At 28.8% G+C, this 21606-nt stretch overlaps 2 protein-coding genes across 3 annotated transcripts; both read left to right on the forward strand.

Moving 5' to 3' along the window:
* Positions 1 to 340: 340 nt before the first annotated feature.
* LOC111022070 (receptor-like protein 15) lies at positions 341 to 8090 on the forward strand. The gene is made up of 7 exons (XM_088117275.1): positions 341 to 351; positions 1590 to 1655; positions 1888 to 1953; positions 4344 to 4481; positions 4611 to 4688; positions 5296 to 5359; positions 5763 to 8090. The coding sequence occupies exons 3-7, from the start codon at positions 1947 to 1949 to the stop codon at positions 7843 to 7845; spliced, it is 2370 nt and encodes a 789-aa protein (XP_087973401.1). The 5' UTR covers positions 341 to 351; positions 1590 to 1655; positions 1888 to 1946; the 3' UTR covers positions 7846 to 8090.
* Positions 8091 to 12090: 4000 nt separating this feature from the next.
* On the forward strand, positions 12091 to 17869 carry LOC111018446 (receptor-like protein 56). 2 transcript variants are annotated; one of them, XM_088117274.1, is made up of 7 exons: positions 12091 to 12640; positions 12719 to 12874; positions 13055 to 13120; positions 13212 to 13352; positions 13446 to 13523; positions 14231 to 14296; positions 17590 to 17869. In XM_088117274.1, the coding sequence occupies exons 1-7, from the start codon at positions 12253 to 12255 to the stop codon at positions 17607 to 17609; spliced, it is 915 nt and encodes a 304-aa protein (XP_087973400.1). In that variant the 5' UTR covers positions 12091 to 12252; the 3' UTR covers positions 17610 to 17869. The 2 variants fall into 2 exon arrangements, with proteins under 2 accessions (XP_087973400.1, XP_022150232.2); XM_022294540.2 differs by lacking the exon at positions 17590 to 17869 and adding an exon at positions 15291 to 17494 and having other exon boundaries at positions 12108 to 12640.
* Positions 17870 to 21606: the final 3737 nt, after the last annotated feature.

Raw genomic sequence — 21606 nt, forward strand, 5'->3', positions numbered from 1 at the left:
GAAGTTATTTTTAAAATCTTAGTTAATTTTAAAAGTAACATATTGGTTTCTAAAACTATTTTATTCATTTAAAAAAATTTGAGATTTTAATATCATGTTTAATTCAACATTATTCATTTCAATTATTTTAAAACAGAAATAACAATTTTAAAAGTTCAGTCCCAATTAAGAGAAAATGAAATTTTAATGTCACATCGCAAGATTGTTATCAGTTGAATCTTCTAGTCTTTTTTTTTTTTTTTTTTTTTTTATGATTATTTATAATTAAAAAGGCTACCCTACCTACTGCCGACCTTTGGAAATTATATTGTAGGGGTTCGACTGACTTGAAAGAGTCTATATCTTTAACTGGTTAGTTTCTCTATCGAATCTATATAATTTAGATGCTTAAAGTTATTCATCACCTCCTCCTATCATTCTTTGTTGAATTGCCTAGTTATTTTGTAGTATCTGAGAAAATTGGAATTGGTGGATCTTGCTTACAATTTATTTTTTTTTAAAAAAAGATTATTAGTTTTCCGACCAACAATGGTTTCAAACTTATGTATCAGTTTCGAATACACAAAATCAAAACCTAATTTTATAATGTTGCTTATTGTTGCTGATTGTTTTCTTTATTCTCTTCGACATATTACCAATGCAAGTAATTTGTTGGAGTTTACAATGATAACTTGTATATCCACTCTACGATTATTAACTAAAATACGTCTATGATTAACCGGGACTTTAACAACTTAATCTTCTTTAAGGACGAAAACAAATTAATTTGAATTATTGGATTATATAGGAACCTATTCTTTTTTTAGGAAAATTGCAGTGGGAAGAAAATTGTTTTATGTGTTTCCAAATATGTCACTTGTTTTTAAAATTTTCAAATATAACAAAATTTTTTACTTATATCAATGGTATCTCAGTTATTCATATCAAATGTATATCAGATAATATATCAGATGTATATTACATACATATATTAGTAATCAGATATACTATCTTTATTTGCGTAAAGTTGTTATTTTAAAATTGGACCTTCAAATTTTTTCAAAAGTGCTATATTTGAAAAACCTAAATGTAATTGCTATTTTGCTAATTTTACTAAATGTTTTTATCATATTTGTAACTGCTTTTTTTTTATTCAATTTTTAATATTGAGAAATTGGAATATTGTTATTATTAATTTTTTTGAAGCACAACGAAATTGGAATATTATCAGATATATTGCTATGGTGTATTTTCGCTGCATTATTTAGTGTAAGTATCTTTATTAGCTGCCAACTATTAGGCTCTTTCTCCGTGCATACAAAATTCAGACGGGTTTTACTTAGATTTTTTTGGAAATTATTATCGTGGAATTCTTACTTTCACGTTAAAATTTTTTAAAGATTATTCTTTTTTTTTTTGTCCAAATGATTACTTTAATACACAAAATAAAACCTAAAATTTTTTAGTACAATGGGTAGAGAAAGATTCAAATTTACGACCTCCATATAGGTGTCTTGAATCAATTGAGTTTAACAAACTAAACTAATTAACTCGAATGTAATATTTTATTTTTCTTCTATTTGTGTTGTTTTAATATTTGACAAAGACAGGTTTGGAGAGTTTGAAGGCTTTGGATCTAAGTTTTAATGGATTGAATATCCTCCCACAAATAAAAGGTAATTAATTGATACAAAAAAATAAAAATAGTTAGAAGCTTAAAACACTGTCTTAGGCCTCTTCCTCGTATTGTAATGTCGAGAAAATTGGAATCTCTAGATCTTATTTTAAATTAAAAAATTAAAAGCTAATTTGCTTTTAATTTTTAATGGAAAGTAAGATCTAGTGATTATTTTTAACTATGTATTTTATTGTTCATTTATGTGTTCTTTCTGTTATTATCAATGATAGATTTGGAAGAGTTGAGAGAATTATATCTTACAGGCAACCAATTGAATGACACGCTACAAATGCAAGGTAAATTAATAGTTGATTATTCTAGAAACTTTATATTTATTATTAATCTTAAAGTTGGAAACAATTTAAAATTGGATTATATAAAATATATTCCCATACATCTATATTTAATAGCTAGTCGCTAGAAGTTAAACTAACCTAACTTAACTAGTTAAAGATAAAAAAGTCGTGATTTTGAATCCTAACTTTATTGGATTTTAAAAAAAGAACGGGGTAGGAAGCAAGTTAATGTCTATATTTTAAATAGATTTTTCAGAGTGATTTTTATTTTTAAGGAACCTATTTTCTTTATTCAATTGTTGAGTATCACTATCCAGGATAATTGGCAATTCTTGGATCTACTCCCAATTTAAAAAATCTTGTCAAATTACGTTGATTTCAAAATTTGTATCATACTTTTAAGTACAAAAAATTCGTAAGAGAACTTTTGTAGAAGAAATTAGTACAAAAAGGAAAGAGACAATCTCTCAAATGAAGAAATTTTTATTAGAAAGAACAAACATGAACACGTTTTGAGACAAACTCTTCCCCACTTTCTAACTCACTTTCTTCACTTTGCTAAATATGTGAGACATCTCTTCATTGAATCCGTAGAGCCAAAGTAAATAGATTTTTATAGACCCCTATGTGTACAATATTCTAAATATCTTAGCTCGAGCTCGAGGAAAAAGCTAAGATATTTCTAGAGTATCTTTTATGATAATTTGTAATGGGTTCAATTTAAATTTTTTTTTTTGTAATGAATAGCTATATATATATTTTCATATATTTCGAAGCATAACTCTAACTCTTTTTAGTTTTTGTAAGTCTGACAAATTATTTAAATTGTTATTTTTGAATTTTTTATTATTCCAATTTTACTCTTAGATTTACACCTTGATATACTTCAAAACTTTTTTTAATACAACATGTGAGGTGGAGATTTGAACTCACGGTTTTTTGATCGAAGATAGATGCGCATATGTATTGCATATTGGCTATATACTACATAACTAACATGTCTTGATGTGTACTTCATATTCATATTAAGTATATCAGTAATAATTGACCTAGATTTTACTACTAGATATACACCTCATACCTAAGTGATATACTTCATCTCAATAGGTAAGTTGATTTATTTCATTTTAGTAAATATATCTTTATGTACTCCATATTATGTATATCAATGATATATCAACACAGACATATCAAAGATATATTAGTAGTATATCAATAACGTATATCAACATAGATATATAAAAGGTTTATCAATAAGATATATTAGTCAAAGTAAGTATAATTCAGCAGTAATTGATATATATCTCAAATCAAGAGTGTGTGAGTAAATAAATGATATATCAATAATCTAAATTAACAGAAATCTAATTGCTTCGAACAAGGTATGTCGATGATATACTTATATGAAGTATATCAAGGGATTCATGCCATCTCAAGCTTTTGTTTTTCTTATTTTTTATTTATGGGTTTGTTGAAATTAAATGAGCACAAATAAATGTCGAGCATCAATCTCAATCGAGATGGCATAAATCTTGCCTGAGCTCGGCCCGACTTTATATATATATGGGTTTGTTGAAATTAAATAGACATAAATTTCGGTTTGAATTCATGTAATCTCAAGCCGGAATTTTGTTTACGGGTATAACGAATAATATATATATTACAAACAACTAGCAAAAAATAGAAGCTAAAACTCTTGTTTCTTGATGAAAACACCGAGAAAATTTTACCCAAAAAATTCAACATGGGTAAAAATAGACGCCAAAACTTTTTGGGCCAGATTTGTTAATTTCCCATTCATTTTCTTATTGGAGTCCAAGAAAAACTTTAAGAACTTAGATTCAAAGTTATAAAGGATTGAATAACAATCTTGTTCAGCTAAGACAACGAGCCTCGATTATAAGAATCCACAAGCCACATAACATAGATTAAAAAAAATAATGAATAACATGCTACAAATGCAGATTAATTTAAATTGTCACTCAACTCCATATTATTTGAAACAAAGATTAGATCGAACAACTTAAATTTGAAAACAAATTATTATGAACTCGAACTTTAGGATATACAAAATCAATTCTCTTACATGTGTGTGAAATAATAGATTTTCCACTACACCTATGATTTTATTTTATTTAACGAGTCAGATTTAATTTCATTATTGGGCATTTATAGTCTCTAAATTAGATAAATTCATTATCTTTTATTCAATATTTATTTTCTTTATTCAATATTCTTTGATTCAAATAATTCAAATATCTTATCTTATATCTCAATATTAAGTATTTAATTAGAACTAAGAAATAGAGGTTTGTAGTATTAATTTTTCATGATGAGTTTAATTTATTATAATTTGGAGTTAGTGCATAATAATTTAATTTCCCTTATAGGTTTGGAAAGATTGGAGATTTTACATCTGGGATCAAATAAACTCAACAATAGTATTTTTTCATCTACAAAGAGACTTATATCATTAAAGACTTTGACACTCGATAGAAATGATCTGGGAGATATCATTCCTATGCAAGGTTAGTTTATCAAATTTAAAAGAGTGTAATAAATATATTAAGAATTCTTCTCCTTCGGCTTCATGTTCTATTTTCTACACTCTCTCGTTTTCTTTTTTCTTTGTAATTTATTTATTTGATTGTGTCCAGATATTGCAAAATTAAAAAGATTGGAGATCTTGGATCTTTCGCACAACCATTATTTGGATGGATTAATATCCTTACAAGGTAAATATTTCAAAATTTGGTACGTCTCCCGATTTCAATTTCATGACCAAAAAAAAAAAAATCAATTTTCACTTTCTTTTTGGTTATGTATTAGAACACTTTATCCTATCAAATATCATATAAAAAATTTAAAATTTTTAACTTTATGACTATATATGTCATATCATTCTCAGTCCAGTCGAACATAACACAAAAAAAAAAAAGACGGAATTTAATTTATAATTACAAAACATAAATTGATTGATTTTGAAAAATGAATATTTCAAAATTTCCTATTATTTTCAAGTATGATCCATTTCATAATTGTTTTATGAAATAGAACAAAACTTGAATTCATATAATATTTTGTGGGTCAAAATTTAAAATTCTTATATTTTTATAACATTAATGACCAGTAACATGTTTTCATTTATTTATTTATTATAAAAAAAGTTGAATGAGATATTTGAACCACTGTTATATCTAATTGTTTGTAAAAAAAAAAAAAAAAAATCAGAGACTGTATATTTGTTTTTTTTCTTTAAATCTTCTCGAAGCTACTTAAATTTTAAGAGATATATTAGAATCCACCGGAGATAACATCATCTGTATATTTTGTGTTTAACAGATTTGAAGAATTTAAGGGTATTGGAATTATCAAATAATCAATTCAATGGTTCACTGCCAATACAATTGAGAATGGAGAGAATAATTCCAACTCATATTTTCTATTGTTGCTTTTATTTCTCAACATTGCACTTAAAAATCCACAAAATAAACTATAAACAAACGAATCACAAGTAAATACGTGGAATCTATAAAGAATACTCTTTATTAGATTTAACTCATATTTAATGGTGATTTAAAATGCAATATTTTCAAATATAAAAAAATAGTTTATTAAATTAGAAATTTGAGCACGGTAATTAAATAAGTTGTTATCCACCGCAATTTAATTTTTTATGTACATTAAGTACAAGTAGATATATATTTTTTAAGATATTATTAAGGAGATAAAATTTCCAGTTTAATTTATGCTCGAGTATTTTAATGGAGTGCGAATAAATGTTTGAAACTTTTCCTATTTTATCGTGCAGGATTATGTGAAACAAACAGTTTAGTTGGATTGAATATTCGTTATAATCATATTAGAGGTCATTTACCACAGTGTATTGGAAACTTTACTAAACTTAGATATCTTGATATCTCCTACAACCAGTTCATTGGAAAGATTCCAACCACCATTGTCAACCTTACATCAATTGAATACTTGTCTCTGGTTGAAAATGACTTCGAAGGCCCATTCTTGTTATCTTGCCTAGCTAACTTCACGAATCTCAAGGTTTTTGAACTATCGAAAACACAAGTGGATACTGAAAAATCTTATTGGATACCCACGTTTCAATTGGAGCTCCTTAGTCTAAGAAATTGTCAACTTAATAAGCAAACTACATCCAACATTCCTAGTTTTCTATCATCACAATACAACTTGACATATATTGACCTTTCCCATAACCAATTGGTTGGAACCTTTCCTGTTTCGTTATTATACAATAACATTGATTTGGTCTTCTTAGACTTGAGTAACAACTCACTTACTGGAAATATTCAATTCCCCATTTGGAAACAAAAGTTGAATTATTTGCTTATTTCAGGCAACAGTTTTACTGGTCGACTACCGGATAATGTTGGGTTTTCTCTCTCTGAAGTTTATTTCTTCAATTTATCACGCAATAGCTTTGAAGGTAATCTTCCTTCGACTATGGAGCAAATGAAATACATATGCATCTTGGATCTATCACATAACAAGTTTTGTGGAAATCTACAAATTTCTATACTCAATCGTATATCTAATCTAGAATATTTGCTACTTGCGCACAACAACTTTAGTGGAAGCATTGACTATGAGTGGAAAAATAACACAAACTTGGTTACGATGAACATATCCAACAATATGATTTCAGGAAAAGTTCCAACTTGGATTGGGAGTATGAGATATCTTCAATATGTCAGTATATCAAAAAATCAATTTGAAGGTGAACTTCCCGTTGGAATTTGCTCTCTTCATCGACTTACGTTCTTGGATGTCTCTCAAAATAAATTACTCAGTGTGCCCTCCTGCCTCAACTCTTCATCATTAACTTACTTATATATGCGAGAGAATTTTCTCTCAGGGCCTATACCACATGCATTTTCCAATTGCTCGAAGTTGAAAGTACTTGATCTCAGCTACAATAACTTTTCAGGACCTATTCTTAATTGGATTAAAAAACTTATGAGCCTAAGAGTTCTTTTGTTGAAGATGAATCAATTACAAGGTCCAATTCCTCAACAATTATGTCAGGTTGGAGAATTAAGTATTATAGATTTTTCAAATAATAAACTCAATGGATCGATACGTTCATGCTTACATAATATCACATTTGGGGTGATAAAAGGCCGTGAGTATTCAACTATTCACAAAGTAGAAAGTCCCACATTTTATTTATCTTATCAACATACATATTTTGAAAGTCGTTCCTATGACATCTCAATACAAAAGTACGTGGATATCATTGATCAAGTGGAAGTGGACTTTACTACGAAAAGCAGGTTCGACACTTACAAAGGAAATATTCTAGAATTCATGTCTGGACTTGATTTGTCACAAAATCAACTAACAGGTGACATTCCACCCGAAATTGGAGACTTGCTACAAATTCATGTCTTGAATTTTTCGCACAATAAGTTGGTCGGACATATACCAAAGGAAATTTCCAATTTAAAGCAATTGGAGAGCTTGGATCTTTCCAATAACTTTTTGAGTGGAAATATCCCTTCGGAACTAGCTGGACTCAATTTTCTTGGTACATTCAATGTGTCATACAATAATTTGTCGGATATGATCCCTCCAGCACCACAGTTCTCGAATTATCCTGCGAGCAGCTATTATGGTAATTCTCATCTTTGTGGGTCATATATCGAACAAAAATGTCAAAGCCCTAACAACCCATCTATAAAATTGGGAGAAGAACATGGAGCATTCATTGATTTACAAGCATTCTGTTGGAGCTTTGTTGCCTCCTATATCATAATATTGTTGGGATTTGTAGCAGTTCTTTACATCAACCCTCAATGGCGTGAGATATGGTTTTATTTCATTGAAGATTGTTGTTCTTATTTTTGCAAGTGTATATGAAATATATTCTTCCACTCTTGTGTCAAACTTGATAAATCACTCACTGGGAAGCTAGCTTTTGTTGGTGTTTGATTATTATTTTGACTAGAATGATGAAATTAAAGGTGCTAGATGGATACTTCATGTAATATTTCTTTTCTTTTGTCACTTGTCTTAGTTTTCTAATGTGACAAATTAGATGCAAAAAGAACATGAATGATTGATCGATATATGAAAATTCTGCTAGATTAAATTTTCTTCCTCAACTTATCTTCTACTATAGGATGGAAATTGGTTGCACTCTTAACAAAGGATGAGTTTATCATCCTAAATTTTCACCTCTGTCCCATTACCTTACCAAAGGCATTTTTTTTCTTTCAAATTTCTTATTTGAAATTTAAATTTGCTATAAAAGTATTTCCAAAATAATTAGTGACAACATAAACTATAATTTTGACTCAAGTAGGAGACATAAGTCTGAAAATTCAATACTAATTTGACACTCTTAAAATTACGTTTTTAGTCATTGTATGTCAAAATTTTCATTAGTTCATGTCTGAAAGGAAAATTCAATGTGATAATTAAAAGTTTGTTCTTTATTTTTTAATTTATGTGTCTGATTTTTTTCTTCAACTAATATAAAATAAAATTCAAACATTTCCAAACTTTTTGTTTCTCAACTAATTAATGTGATAGTTTAGACTGCTAGGGTTGTAAAAATATAAGTCATTAAAATCTTCATCTTTTATATCAATAATTTATATTTTGCCTCCTTAATTTAAGATGTCATAATTTCGTTGATTTAAAAATTGATTAATTAATTTAATCCAAATATAACTTAGTGAATAAAACGTCTTTTATACTTTCAACATATTGAATTAAAAAAAAGAAAAAAAAGGATGAATAATAATTTTAATATTAAAAACACATTTGGTCCTGTACTTTTACTAAAGTAACAAGTTAGTCCTTGACGATTTAGTCTATGTACTTTCACTAAAGTAACAATTTAGTCAGTGAATTTTAACTTATAATGATTTAGTCCCTATCATAAAAAAATTTATTAAAATTAAATGTTAAATTTTATGATATAACTCTAATTTACAAACATATAGTCCCTATTTAATTTATCAATCTATATATAAGGAGCTTAACAAAAAAATTTCAAAGAAAAAATTAAATTGTTACCCACTTTGAATTAGAATGACTAAATTATTAGTAATTTAAAAAATAGAGACAGTTACAAACTAAATTATAACTTTGGCGAAACTAAATTTTATCCAAAGTGTTTTTTAACGTGGTTTAAAATATTAGAGAGTCTGGTGGGAAAGTGTCATTTAAAGTTCTACAAATTGCGTGATGGTGGGGTTTGACCTTTTAAAAAGAATCGAGATTTCAGTGCCTCTCTGACAAAGACCATAAATAGATGGCCCCATAGTAACTCCATTTTCTAAGGTTAGATTCAAAAAGGATTTCTTTTTAGTATAATAATCAGAGATTCAAATACAAGACATCCACGTATTATTGTACTCAAAAGAAAAAAGAAACTCAAAAAGGGAAAATCTACAAAGATGTGAAGTGTTTACAAGATCTAAAATTTCCCTTAGAGAAAGAAAGAAAAAAAAAAGAAAAGAAATATAATAGAGATTACACTGAATTTTATACAGAGAGTAAGAACTCGTTTTGTAACATTCTCATTTTTATTGTTTATCGTTTCTAGTTCTATTAAGAAATCCAAATATTTGAGAGCTACTCATATTTATTTTTTTTAGAAACATTCTAAAATAAAAGTTTTGGAGAATATAAAAATATGTTTTTTGCGTTTCGGTTTCGTTTCCAATTTATTCCAATACAAATAAAGATTTTATTTAATCATTCTTGAATCTAAGGGTGCTGGAGGAATAAAATTATATTTTTCTTTATTAATAAAAAAAAAACAAAAATAAGGGCCTCGAATAACTTTCATATTGGTTGTTGAAAGTACTTTTGATGGCTTTTTTCTTTTGAATAACTCTTGATGGGCTTCAAAATTTGGGGATGACTATTAAAATAGAAAAGAAAGTCTTCATTCTTGATCTAATAAAAAAAAGGGATTCCACATCTCGTAGTTAGACTGAACTTGAGAAAAAATAACGCACCTATTAGTCCTTATCTTCAAAACACTTTTCGTTTGAGTGAGATTGGTGGTCTTTCAAAACCTCATTTTTCTTTTCTAATTTGGTGGCTGTTCGTGATAGAATAATAATTAAAGGTAGAAAATAATATCAATCAATTATTCAAATAAATCTTAAAGCGAACATAATTCAGTAATAATTGACACATATAAATCAAGAGATTTTGAGTTCGAATCCTCATCCCAAGATATTATACTAAAAAAAACTATTTAAATTGTTGGTGGTCAAAATCAGACTCGACACGTGTAAGCATAAACCCGTTTACAAGTTTCATTTCAGATCAGACTTAGTACCCGACGACATGATCCATACCAAGCTAAGATGAAACGAAATACACAGCTACTGACGTGAGGGATTCGACCTCAGGTCCGACCACCGACTTAGGGCCCTGACAACCGTAACCGTCGGTGGTAACAACCAAACATCTTTGTCTCCCCCGCTTGCTTATAAAAGGGACACTCCGCCCCATCATTTAGGTATGTATTTCCTTTGAGAACGACCTAAACACCTCGAGCTTGCAACTAATTTGGGCGTTGGAGTGTTTGTTCCCTGTGCAAGTACACTTGTGAGCATCTTGGCAGCTAGCTAGTCCTCGTTAACATGTGACCGACCTAAGAGCTCGATGGAAAACAACATCAACACAAATAAACCAAAACAATGCCTTATTTTCTCCGTCTTGCATTTTAATCACATGGTTGATGATTTTGAAGATGGCCAACCATTAGGGATTTAAAAATTAAAAAAAAAATTCTAGGAGGACCAATTTGGACATTTTTACCAATGTTTTAAGTCAAAAAGTGGTTTGAATGCTTTGAAAAAGGTGGCAAGAAGAGAACCAACCCAACAACCAACCCACAATATACTATTTAACGCTGAATATAAAGTTTTTAGTCCATAATGTTTGACTTGTTTAATTTAGTTCTTTTTATTTAAAAAAATTCAATATAATTTCTTACATTTGAAGCTTTTTAAAATTTTTTTTTTGGTTTTTTAATTATACTCTCACAAGTGTTTTTTTTTTTTTTTTAAGTACTGTTGGAGAGGGGATCCGAACTCACAATCTCTTGTTTGTTGGAGGTATATGTCAATTACCATTGAGCTATGCTCGCTTTGGCTACTCTCACAAGTTGATGAATCTTAAAATTGATTGATGATAATTTTAGGGACATAATAGTTAATAAGTTGATAAAACTTTAGATAATGAATGAGGCCATCTAAACTTTTAGATTTGATCTAAATAGTTTATATCCAATATGATCACCAACTATTAGCTCAATATAGAACACACTCACCAAGACTGAAACAAATGTACATATTTAGAATGTTCAAAAATATTAACAAACATTTCACTTTGCATATTTTCCACATCCTTTATAATATATAATAGTTTTTTTTATTACGTTTATAATAAAATAGTACGTATGCATATAAAGATTTTTTTCAAAAGAAAAGTTGTTTTACAAAAATTTTAAATTGGTTAAGATATTAATCTCCCATCAAAAGTTCACATGTTACAATCCCTCTCGTGTTGTTGTATTAAATAAAAGCTTTAAACAATGCACATGTAGAAATTTAAATATATAATTTCTTTTGACAATAAATGCATGTCTTATCGGCCGCTTTCATGATAAATGAGTGATTTTCGAATAAAATAAAATAAAATAAAATATAGAAATAGAGTGATGGTGATTGAATATTAAAGGCGTGTTTGGTACTAATTTTCGTCATATCAAAATTACTTTTGTCATAGTCAAAATCACCTCATTTTTCCTTGATCATGTTTGACAAGTTAAAAAATTGATTTTAGAATTTTAAATTGATTAAGGTGTCATTTGGGTGGTAATTTTGAAAATTCAATTATATTTAAATCTATTTTTTTAAAATGGCTAATTATATCGTCACTCTCAAACACACCATAAATCATAAAAATGCAGTGTTTGATAACTGTAGAATAAATTTAATGAAGTGGCATTATTGGAAAAAGAATAGTAAACTTTTAGGCACAGCTGTTCTCTTTTGTCATCATTCCCTGAAAACAAATGATCTCAAAAGAAAATGATAATTGGATCACTTTTCTAAGTCAAGTTGTAAATTCTAGTATTTCTTTATTGTTTTTTTTAATACTTTTTATTATTTTAAAGGAAAAAATCTCACCTTCATATGGAGATCTGTGAAGGTTGAAAATCTTGAAATCTTGTATATAAATGGGAGGAGTGATTTGATAATTTAGCAAAGAAAAAGAAAAGAAACTCATTTGATGTGTTTGAAAATGGAGTACAAGTTTAGGGTGAAATATTGCTCTTTGTTACTAATAATATTAATTGTTGTTGATCATACGCAGGTATCAAGAGGGTGCCTTGAAGATGAAAGATTGAGTTTGTTGCAAATCAAGGCCTTCTTTTTATCCCATAATATCAACCAAAATTCCAATCCTTTTGATTCATGGGTTGGAGCTAATTGTTGCAATTGGGATCGAGTTCAATGCAATAATCTCACTTCCGATGTCCGTGTAGTTGAACTCCAGCTCTACGAGTTGTCGCTGGATTATGATTTGAAGTTGAATGTTTCTCTATTTCAAAATTTAAAAGAATTGAAAATTCTTGACTTGTCTTCCAACATGTTCTCTGGTTTTACTGGAAATCAAGGTATGTATCTTTATTTTCTATTACGACTTATTAAATATTGTCAAGTAATTAAAATATTTTCCTTCTCTTGATTGACAGGATTCAACAAATATCCAAATTTGATCAAATTAGAGACTTTAGATCTTACTGGTAATCTTTTTGGAAATCAAATATTTTCATCTTTGAGTGGGCTTACATCATTGAAGGAGTTGGTGCTTAGTTACGTTGGCTTGGAAGGTTCTGTCACTATACGTGGTAAATTGCTTAGCCTTTATTTTACTTGTAAATCATGAGAGTATATGAATTATAAGCTTAGAAAAATGTGATCTTAAGCTTGTATCCATTTGAAATACACAAAATCAAATTACTTTAACTCTATAATATAATGTAATTTCTTGTTCCTTTTTATCTTCTCTGTGTTCTTGTCAAAGACAGGTTTGAAAAACTTGAGAGAGTTAAATCTAATTGGCAATCAGTTGAACGGCACGCTACATATGGAAGGTAATTAATCCATACTTTAACAACTTAATCTTCCTTATTAATCTTAAAGTAAAAAATAAATTAATGTGAACTTATTGATCTTATTGTATAGGATTGGAAAGATTAGAGTTTTTAAATTTGGGATCGAATCAGCTCAACAATAGTATTTTTTCATGTCTGAGAGAACTTGTATCATTAAAGACGTTGATACTTTTTAATAATTATGAATTGGGAGGCATCATTCCTACGCAAGGTTAGTTTACTATTATTAGATTATTCAAACGTATAATAGTAATTTATGCAAGGTTTTTTCTTTTCTAATTATTTGAGTTTTTGAATTGGCCAGATATTGCAGAATTAAAAAGCTTGGAATATTTGGATCTTGCCTACAATTATTATTATGATGGAGTAATACCCTTGCAAGGTACATATATATAGGTTCAATTGGAAAAGTTTCTGTTTCAATAACAAAAAAAAAAAAAAAATTATTTTTCACTTTTTTTTTGGTTATATATTATAACAACTTTATCTTATCAAATATCATGTAACATTCTCGAATATTGAATATATTTGAATATATAATTCGAACTTAAAACGTTTTTTTTTAGAAAAATCAAACTAAACATAGTTCAATTAGTTCAAACATATATTTTCGACCGTCGAATCCCCACCTCACATGGGGTAGAAGTAAAAAAAAACCATTAGAAAAGATGGAGTTTATTTTTTAATTAAGAAATAAAAAATGGATTGATTTTGAAAAATGATAAATTATTTCAAAATTTCCATTCATTTTCAAGTACGATTTTTAATTTTTTATAGAATAAAATGACTTGAATTCAATTTAAATATTTTGTGAATAAAACTTAAAAAGTCTTATATTTTTAAATTGTTAATGACCAACTATACGTTTTCATTTATTTATTGTTACAAATAATAATAATAATAATAATAATAAATAAAACATGAACCACACATAAATGTCTGTCTTATATGTAATTGTTTGTAAAAGAAAATTCAAAGACTATATATATATTTGAAATCTTCAAAACTACATAGATTTCAAGAGATATATAGAATTAACCTGAGCTAATATCGTCTATTTATTTTGTCTTTTGAATTTTTGTTGAACAGATATGAAGAACTTAAAGATATTGCATCTATCATATAACAAATTCAATGGTTCACTACCAATTCAAGGTAATAACTCTTTGTGATTGAAAAATATTTTCGATCGTTGCTTTTATTTTTCAATACTGCACTTAAAATGAAGAAATAATCATTAGATAGAATTCTTAAGGATGAATTAATCACTCCTCAACCCAAAAGCTTAAGCTGATGAGTTGGGTAAATTTAATTCATATATTGGATATCCAATAAGAATATATATATATTACTGTCACTTAAATTTAAGGTTGATTTAATATAGTATAAAAGGAAAGAAATTAGTAATATAATATTTTCAAAGAGAGAAAAATAAAAGAATATTGGTCAAATTATACCTATATATTTTGGTAATTTGAACTTCGGTAAGTTAGCAAAATTTAAAATATTAAGGGTCATTTGATAACGTTCTTGTTTTTTTATTTGGTAAAGAAAAAATGAATGGCATGACCCCCAACATTCATGAATTCAAGTATGATAAAACAAAATTTTTTTATTTATGTTTTGGAATAAATTGAAAATGGTCGGAACTAGAAATAAGAAACTTATTTTATAATTTTGAGAAAAAGGAAAAACAAGAAATTAGTTGCAAAATACCTCCAGAAACAAGACGTGGAAACCATACCAAACGAGACACTAATTAGCCTAACATTTTTATTATTGAAATATTGACAACACAGAATCAGAAAAAGAAGGAAATCAAGTTAAAAGAGAATACTAATTAAAATTAGTAAATTTTTGGGGATCAAATTTTTATTTTGGAAACAATAGTCAAACAGTCATTTCCTTCCATTTGTGTATTGGTCGGGTTAAATAATATTGATCATAGTATAAAATTAACTATTAAGTGTTGTCACGTCAATATAAAGAGTAGGATTATTTCTTCATTTGTGAGTTGATAATAAAAAGTTGCTATCTACCACAATTTATGTATATAAATCTATAAATTCATCAACTTTATGCTTTAGTATTTTAATCTAGTGTGATCAAAATGCAAAATCTTTAAACTTTTGTTTATTTCATCATGCAGGACTTTGCGAAACAAACAGTTTAGTAGAATTGGGTATCGATAATAATCATATTAGAGGTCAATTTCCACCGTGTATTGGAAATTTTAGTAGACTCAAATATTTTGATATCTCAACGAACCAATTTAGTGGAAAAATTCCGGCCACTATTTTCAACCTCACATCAATAGAGTACTTGTCTCTTGCTGACAATGACTTTAAAGGCCCATTCTTATTATCCTCCCTTGCTAACCTCACCAATCTCAAAGTTTTTGAGCTATCAAGAACACAAGTGGACACTGAAAATCCTTATTGGGTACCAACGTTTCAGTTGGTGATCCTTACACTACGAAACTGTGAAGTTAATAAGCAAACCAAATCAAACGTTCCTAGTTTTCTATTATCACAATGCAACTTGGAAGTGATTGACCTTTCCTATAACCAATTGGTTGGAGCCTTTCCTTTTTGGTTGCTACACAATAACTCTGAATTGTCGTTCTTAGATTTGAATAGCAATTCACTCACGGGAACTTTTCAATTGCCCACTTGGATACAAAAGTTGAAGTATCTGCAAATTTCTCACAACAATATTAGTGGCCAACTGCCCAATAATATTGGTCTCCTTCTCCCTAAAGTTTCTTACTTCAATATATCAAGCAATAGCTTTGAAGGTAATCTTCCTTCTTCTATGGAACAAATGAAATATGTATCCTACTTGGATATATCAAACAACAAGTTTTCCGGGAATTTACAAATTTCTATGTTCAACAACATGCTTGATCTACGATGTTTGCTACTAGCAAGAAACAACTTTAGCGGAAGAGTTGAGAAGGGATTGAGTAATAAACCAAATTTGATTACAGTGGATATATCCAACAATATGATTTCGGGAGAATTTCCCAGTTGGATTGGGAACTTGACAAATCTTCGATATGTTAGAATATCAGGAAACCAATTCGAAGGTCAACTTGATGCTGGAATTTGCTCTCTTCATCAATTGAACTTCTTGGATGTCTCTCAAAATAAATTATTTGGTGTGCCGTCTTGCCTCGACTTTTCGTCATTGATTTACTTATACATGCAAGAGAATTTCTTCTCAGGACCTATACCACATGAATTTTCAAATGGCTTGAACTTGAAAGTTCTTGATCTCAGCTATAACAACTTTTCAGGACCTATTCCTAATTGGATTCACGAACTTACGAGCCTACGAGTTATTTTGTTGAAGATGAATCAATTACAAGGATCAATTCCTCGACAAATATGTCAAGTTGGAGATTTGAGTATTATGGATTTCTCAAACAATAAACTCAGTGGACCAATACCTTCATGCTTAAATAATATGACATTCGGGATGATTGAAGGTGGTGAGTATTCAATTATTCATAATGCAGAATATCTTTCCATTTATGTACTTGATCTTGACCCTGCATGGTTTGAAATTCGTTCCGATTATTCCCCAAAACAAGTATTAATGGATGTTAGAGGACAAATAGAAGTGGACTTTACTACGAAAAGGAGGTTGGACACTTACAAAGGGAATATTCTAGAATTTATGTCGGGACTTGATTTATCACATAATCAACTAACAGGTAACATTCCACCCCAAATTGGAGACTTGCTGCAAATTCATGCCATGAATTTTTCGCACAATAAGTTGGTCGGATCTATACCAAAGGAAATTTTCAATCTAAAACAATTGGAGAGCTTAGATCTTTCCTTTAACTTTTTGAGTGGAAATATCCCTTCAGAAATAGGTGGACTCAATGCTCTTGCTATCTTCAACGTGTCATACAATAATTTGTCAGGTATGATCCCTACATCACCACACTTCTCGACATATCCTGCAAGTAGTTATTATGGTAATTCTCATCTATGTGGGTCATATATCGAACAAAAATGTCCGAGCTCTATTTTACCACCAGACAATCCATCTATAAAGCTGGAAGAAGAACATGGAATATTCATTGATTTACCAGCATTCTTTTGGAGCTTTGGTGCCTCTTACATCACAATATTGTTGGGATTTGTATTAGTTCTTTACATCAACCCTCAATGGCGTCAGACATGGTTTTATTTTATTGAAGATTGTTGTTCCTATTTTCGCAAGTGTATTTGAAATGTATTTTTGCTACTGAAAAGCTAGATCTTAATTTCTTAGGGTTTGATTATTACTTAGATTAGGATGATGAAATTATTAATGAGATGTGCTCTTTGCTTCATGTAATTTATTGGGCACTTGTGATCTTCGTTTTCTAATTTCAAAAAGTACATAAATGAGTGTGTGCTAGATTAAATTGTTTTAAGCTAATGTAAATGCAGGTTGGAAATTGAAGGATTAATTAGATGAAAATGATTGTTGTTGTGCTGTGGAAGAATCACTGCAATTTCGGTACGACTACGATGCTAAATCGTTTGTTCGCCGGTTGCTAGGTTAATACAACTTCCAATTCTGGTTTGCACTCACTGAAGTAGAATGGAGTCGAAGAACCTGCTTAAAATCTCTTATTGAAAAATAGTGAAAAATCAGAGCTAGAATCACTTCTATCTCTCTTTAAAGTCACCTCAAATGTACGAAAGAGAAGAATGAAAACAGTTTTAAGAAATTAATTCATGAAATTAATATGTAACATTAAAATGGATCAAGACGTTATCAATAAATAATAAAATGCAATTAATTTCATAAATTAATTTAAAACGTAATTAAAAATTTAATGTTTGTAAAATCATACCAACATTTTTAAGCCTCGAAATCCAACCCATTTTAAATACAAAATTGTTGGGTTCGTAAGGAGTTCAAACAAAGTCTCACATTGGTTGGGGAAAATGGGTGATCCATGCTTTGTAAGGATGAAAAATTATCTCCATTGATATGAAATCTTTTGGGTGGAACCAAGAACAAAGTCGTGAGGGCTAATCCAAAGCGGACAACATCATACCATCGTGGAGATACTCGAGGTATCATTTATTCCACCAGAAATGGAGGAGCAGAGAGGGAAATAAATATAATAAATAAAGTAGAAGATGAGGCATCAAAGAGAGAAATGGGCCAAAATTCAAAGCTCCTTGGGAAACAGGTTTGCACCAATATGGCTGCTCCACATTTTCCATCAGCCAAAGCAACTTCACAGTTGTGAGTCTAATACTAATATATATAAAATAAAGTAGAAGAATATGAGGCAAAAATAAAACTTCCAAAGTTGTGAGTCTAATAATAATAATTCTCCTGTCTAATAAATCTTCAAATTTCAATTCATGTGGTATTTCGTTAAGTTTCAAATGTTACGTATAGGTGGCTAATTTTCTTTTTCTTTTAAATAAGTAATTCTTTTAGTTTTGTGTCTATTATAAATTTTCTCCCGTAAATACAGTATTAAAAGTTTGGAAATTTATTAAAAATTTTAGAAAATCTAAAAACCTATTAGATAGGTACCTTAAGTATACTTTTTCAGACCTATTGTCGATACTAAGTAGTAGCCAAAAATTTGTATCCATTTTCCATGATATTATGTATAGATCAGATATATCATGGCGAATTCTTCAGAAAAAATTGTGTCTTCCACAATGAAATCTGATAGGTGAAATTTCGAGATAGTGTTTACGTGATCTGCTTCTGTCCGAAGAAATGATAGGCTAAAAACAGTCATTTGTCCACATACATTTAAAAGGGGTTATATTATCTTTTAGGGGTGTTTGGTTTGCTGTTTTGCCATGGTTTATTAAGTCTGGATTTGTTAATTAGTATGTGTTTGATTTATGCAGAAGATAGATTTATTAAGTGTGAGTTTGTTAAGTCTGTGTTTGGTTGGTGTTTGTATTTTGTATTTTATTAAACTGACTTTATTAAACTTGTGTTTGGTTGGTTGAGTTTTAATTTTCTTTAAAAGAAATGTAAGTTATAAACTAATTATTTAATTAAAATAATTTAAATTACATTTAATTTTTTTACTAAAATCAATTTTATTATGAAATTAGGAAATACTATTTTAATGATATAAAAAAGATTTTTAATATATTTGTCAATCCAATTTTTTTTTACTGGTTAATTTTTAAAATAAATATTCAATTATCTTTGAAAATAATTTTCAAGTATTTATCAAAGTCTAAAAAAGTGTATACAAATTCATTCAACATAAATTTGACAGTGGAGAAAATGTTATCAACAATTTATTTAATTTTTCACTATTTACTATCTTAAGTAAATTTGATTACTTAATTATTCTAAAAAAATGTATTATTTAATTATCATCATCATTAAATTTCACTTATTTTTATTTAACAATTACATTTTATTACAAAATGAAAACCTTTTAAATAACGCTACTAAAATTAAAATAAATAATAATACAAAATTATAACGTGTTTTACAAATGTGATAGTGATAACAAAAATTAAGTAAAATGGTGGAAACAAAATGAGCAACTATATAAAATGAAAAAAAAAACTAGAAATAGATACCAAGAACAAAAAAAAAATTTCTTTTGATGACTTGGAAAACAAAACAAGAGGAAAATTGTTGATATATGAATTAATTATTTATTACATGTAATTTTAATTAAATTGATTTACTTATTTATGATTAAAATTATAATTAATTAATTTCCTCATTTATTTAATATATTTAATTAAAAAATTAACGCATTTTAGAAGAGAGAATAAAGGTAAAATATAGACGGTAGCAACTTGAGGAGTAGAGATAATGAATAGTATTTACTGTAGCAAACCCGGGTTTATAAAACTGTGAAGCAAACGTGTCTTTGTCTTAACAAAACTCCCCGTTTTGAAAACGGGGAACCAAACGTCCTCTTAAGTTTTAAGTTAGTCAAGGTTGCTATTTGTCACAATTTCAACACATTGTTGAGTGATTAAATTTATCGAACGTGAACTGAGTGTTCCTAAACATTCAGAATATGAAAAAAATCGATCCATTAAACATAAATAACTTTGAAACCCTTCTTTGTTTACTCTTTATTGTATTTTATCTTGCAAGATCTTGTGAAACAATCTATTCATATGGCAAGCCAACTTTGAGAATGTATTGGAAATTACACTAAGACTTTAAATTTAAAGTTTTTGATATTTGAAATAATAAAACTAGGACCACCATTTAAATTTCCAAATACCTCACATCAATTAAGTATAGTTGTTGGTTGTTGAAATTGACTTTGAGGTCCCTTTATATATTTGACATTGCCCAGCCACTCAAAACTTAGGTAGCCATTTTAATGCTATCAGGGAGTAATTACATGTTGGAAAGTTTCAAGTGGAAACTGAAGAACCTCTGTCCAATTTGATCTTCTCACACTGATTACAACTCTGGGGAAAATTTAGTTGCCAATAATATTTATTTTTTCTATGAGTGAAAACTAAGTCGCACGCAATCATAAGAAAAATACGGAAAGTACAGAAACGACACAAGTAAATTTATACTGGTTCACCAAATCATGGATTACGTCCAGTGTTCCACAACAACGTCAGGATTTTATTATGATATTGGGATAAATAATGGGCAATACAAATCTCTCGACCCACCTAGCTTCTAGGAACTACAATAAAACGATTTTAAGAAATACAACAATGAAAAATGTCACACTCTACGACCCCAGATATCTCACCTTTGAAATTCTGCCAAGCTCTGCCACTGATTTTGTGCACTTACACAAATTTGGCCGCCTCAAATATTGTGCAACAACACGAGATTTTCAAGCCACTACCACCGCTCCCAATTGCCTCCACCCAGTGTTTGTTTCTTTTACTCCAAATCCCAACAGCAACCTCAATATTCTCTCCTAAATTCAACATCTTTTTTCTTTCTTTATTTTTTCAATTTAATGTGTGAGAGCGGGTTTCAACTTTTAACTTTTTAATCGAAGATACATACTTTAACCAATTGAGTCACACTCAAATAATTTTGACGTCAAAATTGGAAGCTACACTCGTATATAAATAATTTCTCCCGCTAGCATTTGATTACTCGTTAGAAAAATAGAATAACATCTACTCTCCACTTTTCACAGTTATTTATCTTCTTTTTCCAATTAACTATATAAATCACCTGTGAACCTCCAAATTAAAAACATGAAAATTTTTAATTCTGCTTCGGCTTAACGCAAAGAGCAAATTGTAGTAGTCCAACTTCAACCTCCCTTCAACAACTATTAGCTTCCTTTTCTATTTTGATATTACTTTCCAAGTCAAGTCAATATTTTGTATTAAATATTCAATCAAACTTTCTAAAGTCAAGTCCTCCTTACATTGAACACGCAAATAAAAAATCTCTATATTATTTTTCTAGCGAATTTATTCAGGATTGAGAGAATGTACCTCCAGAATCTTGGG

This window comes from Momordica charantia (assembly GCF_013281855.1).
Source record: "Momordica charantia cultivar OHB3-1 chromosome 9 unlocalized genomic scaffold, Mcharantia_2.0 BLBB01000009.1, whole genome shotgun sequence".
In the NCBI taxonomy this organism is placed as follows: domain Eukaryota; kingdom Viridiplantae; phylum Streptophyta; class Magnoliopsida; order Cucurbitales; family Cucurbitaceae; genus Momordica; species Momordica charantia.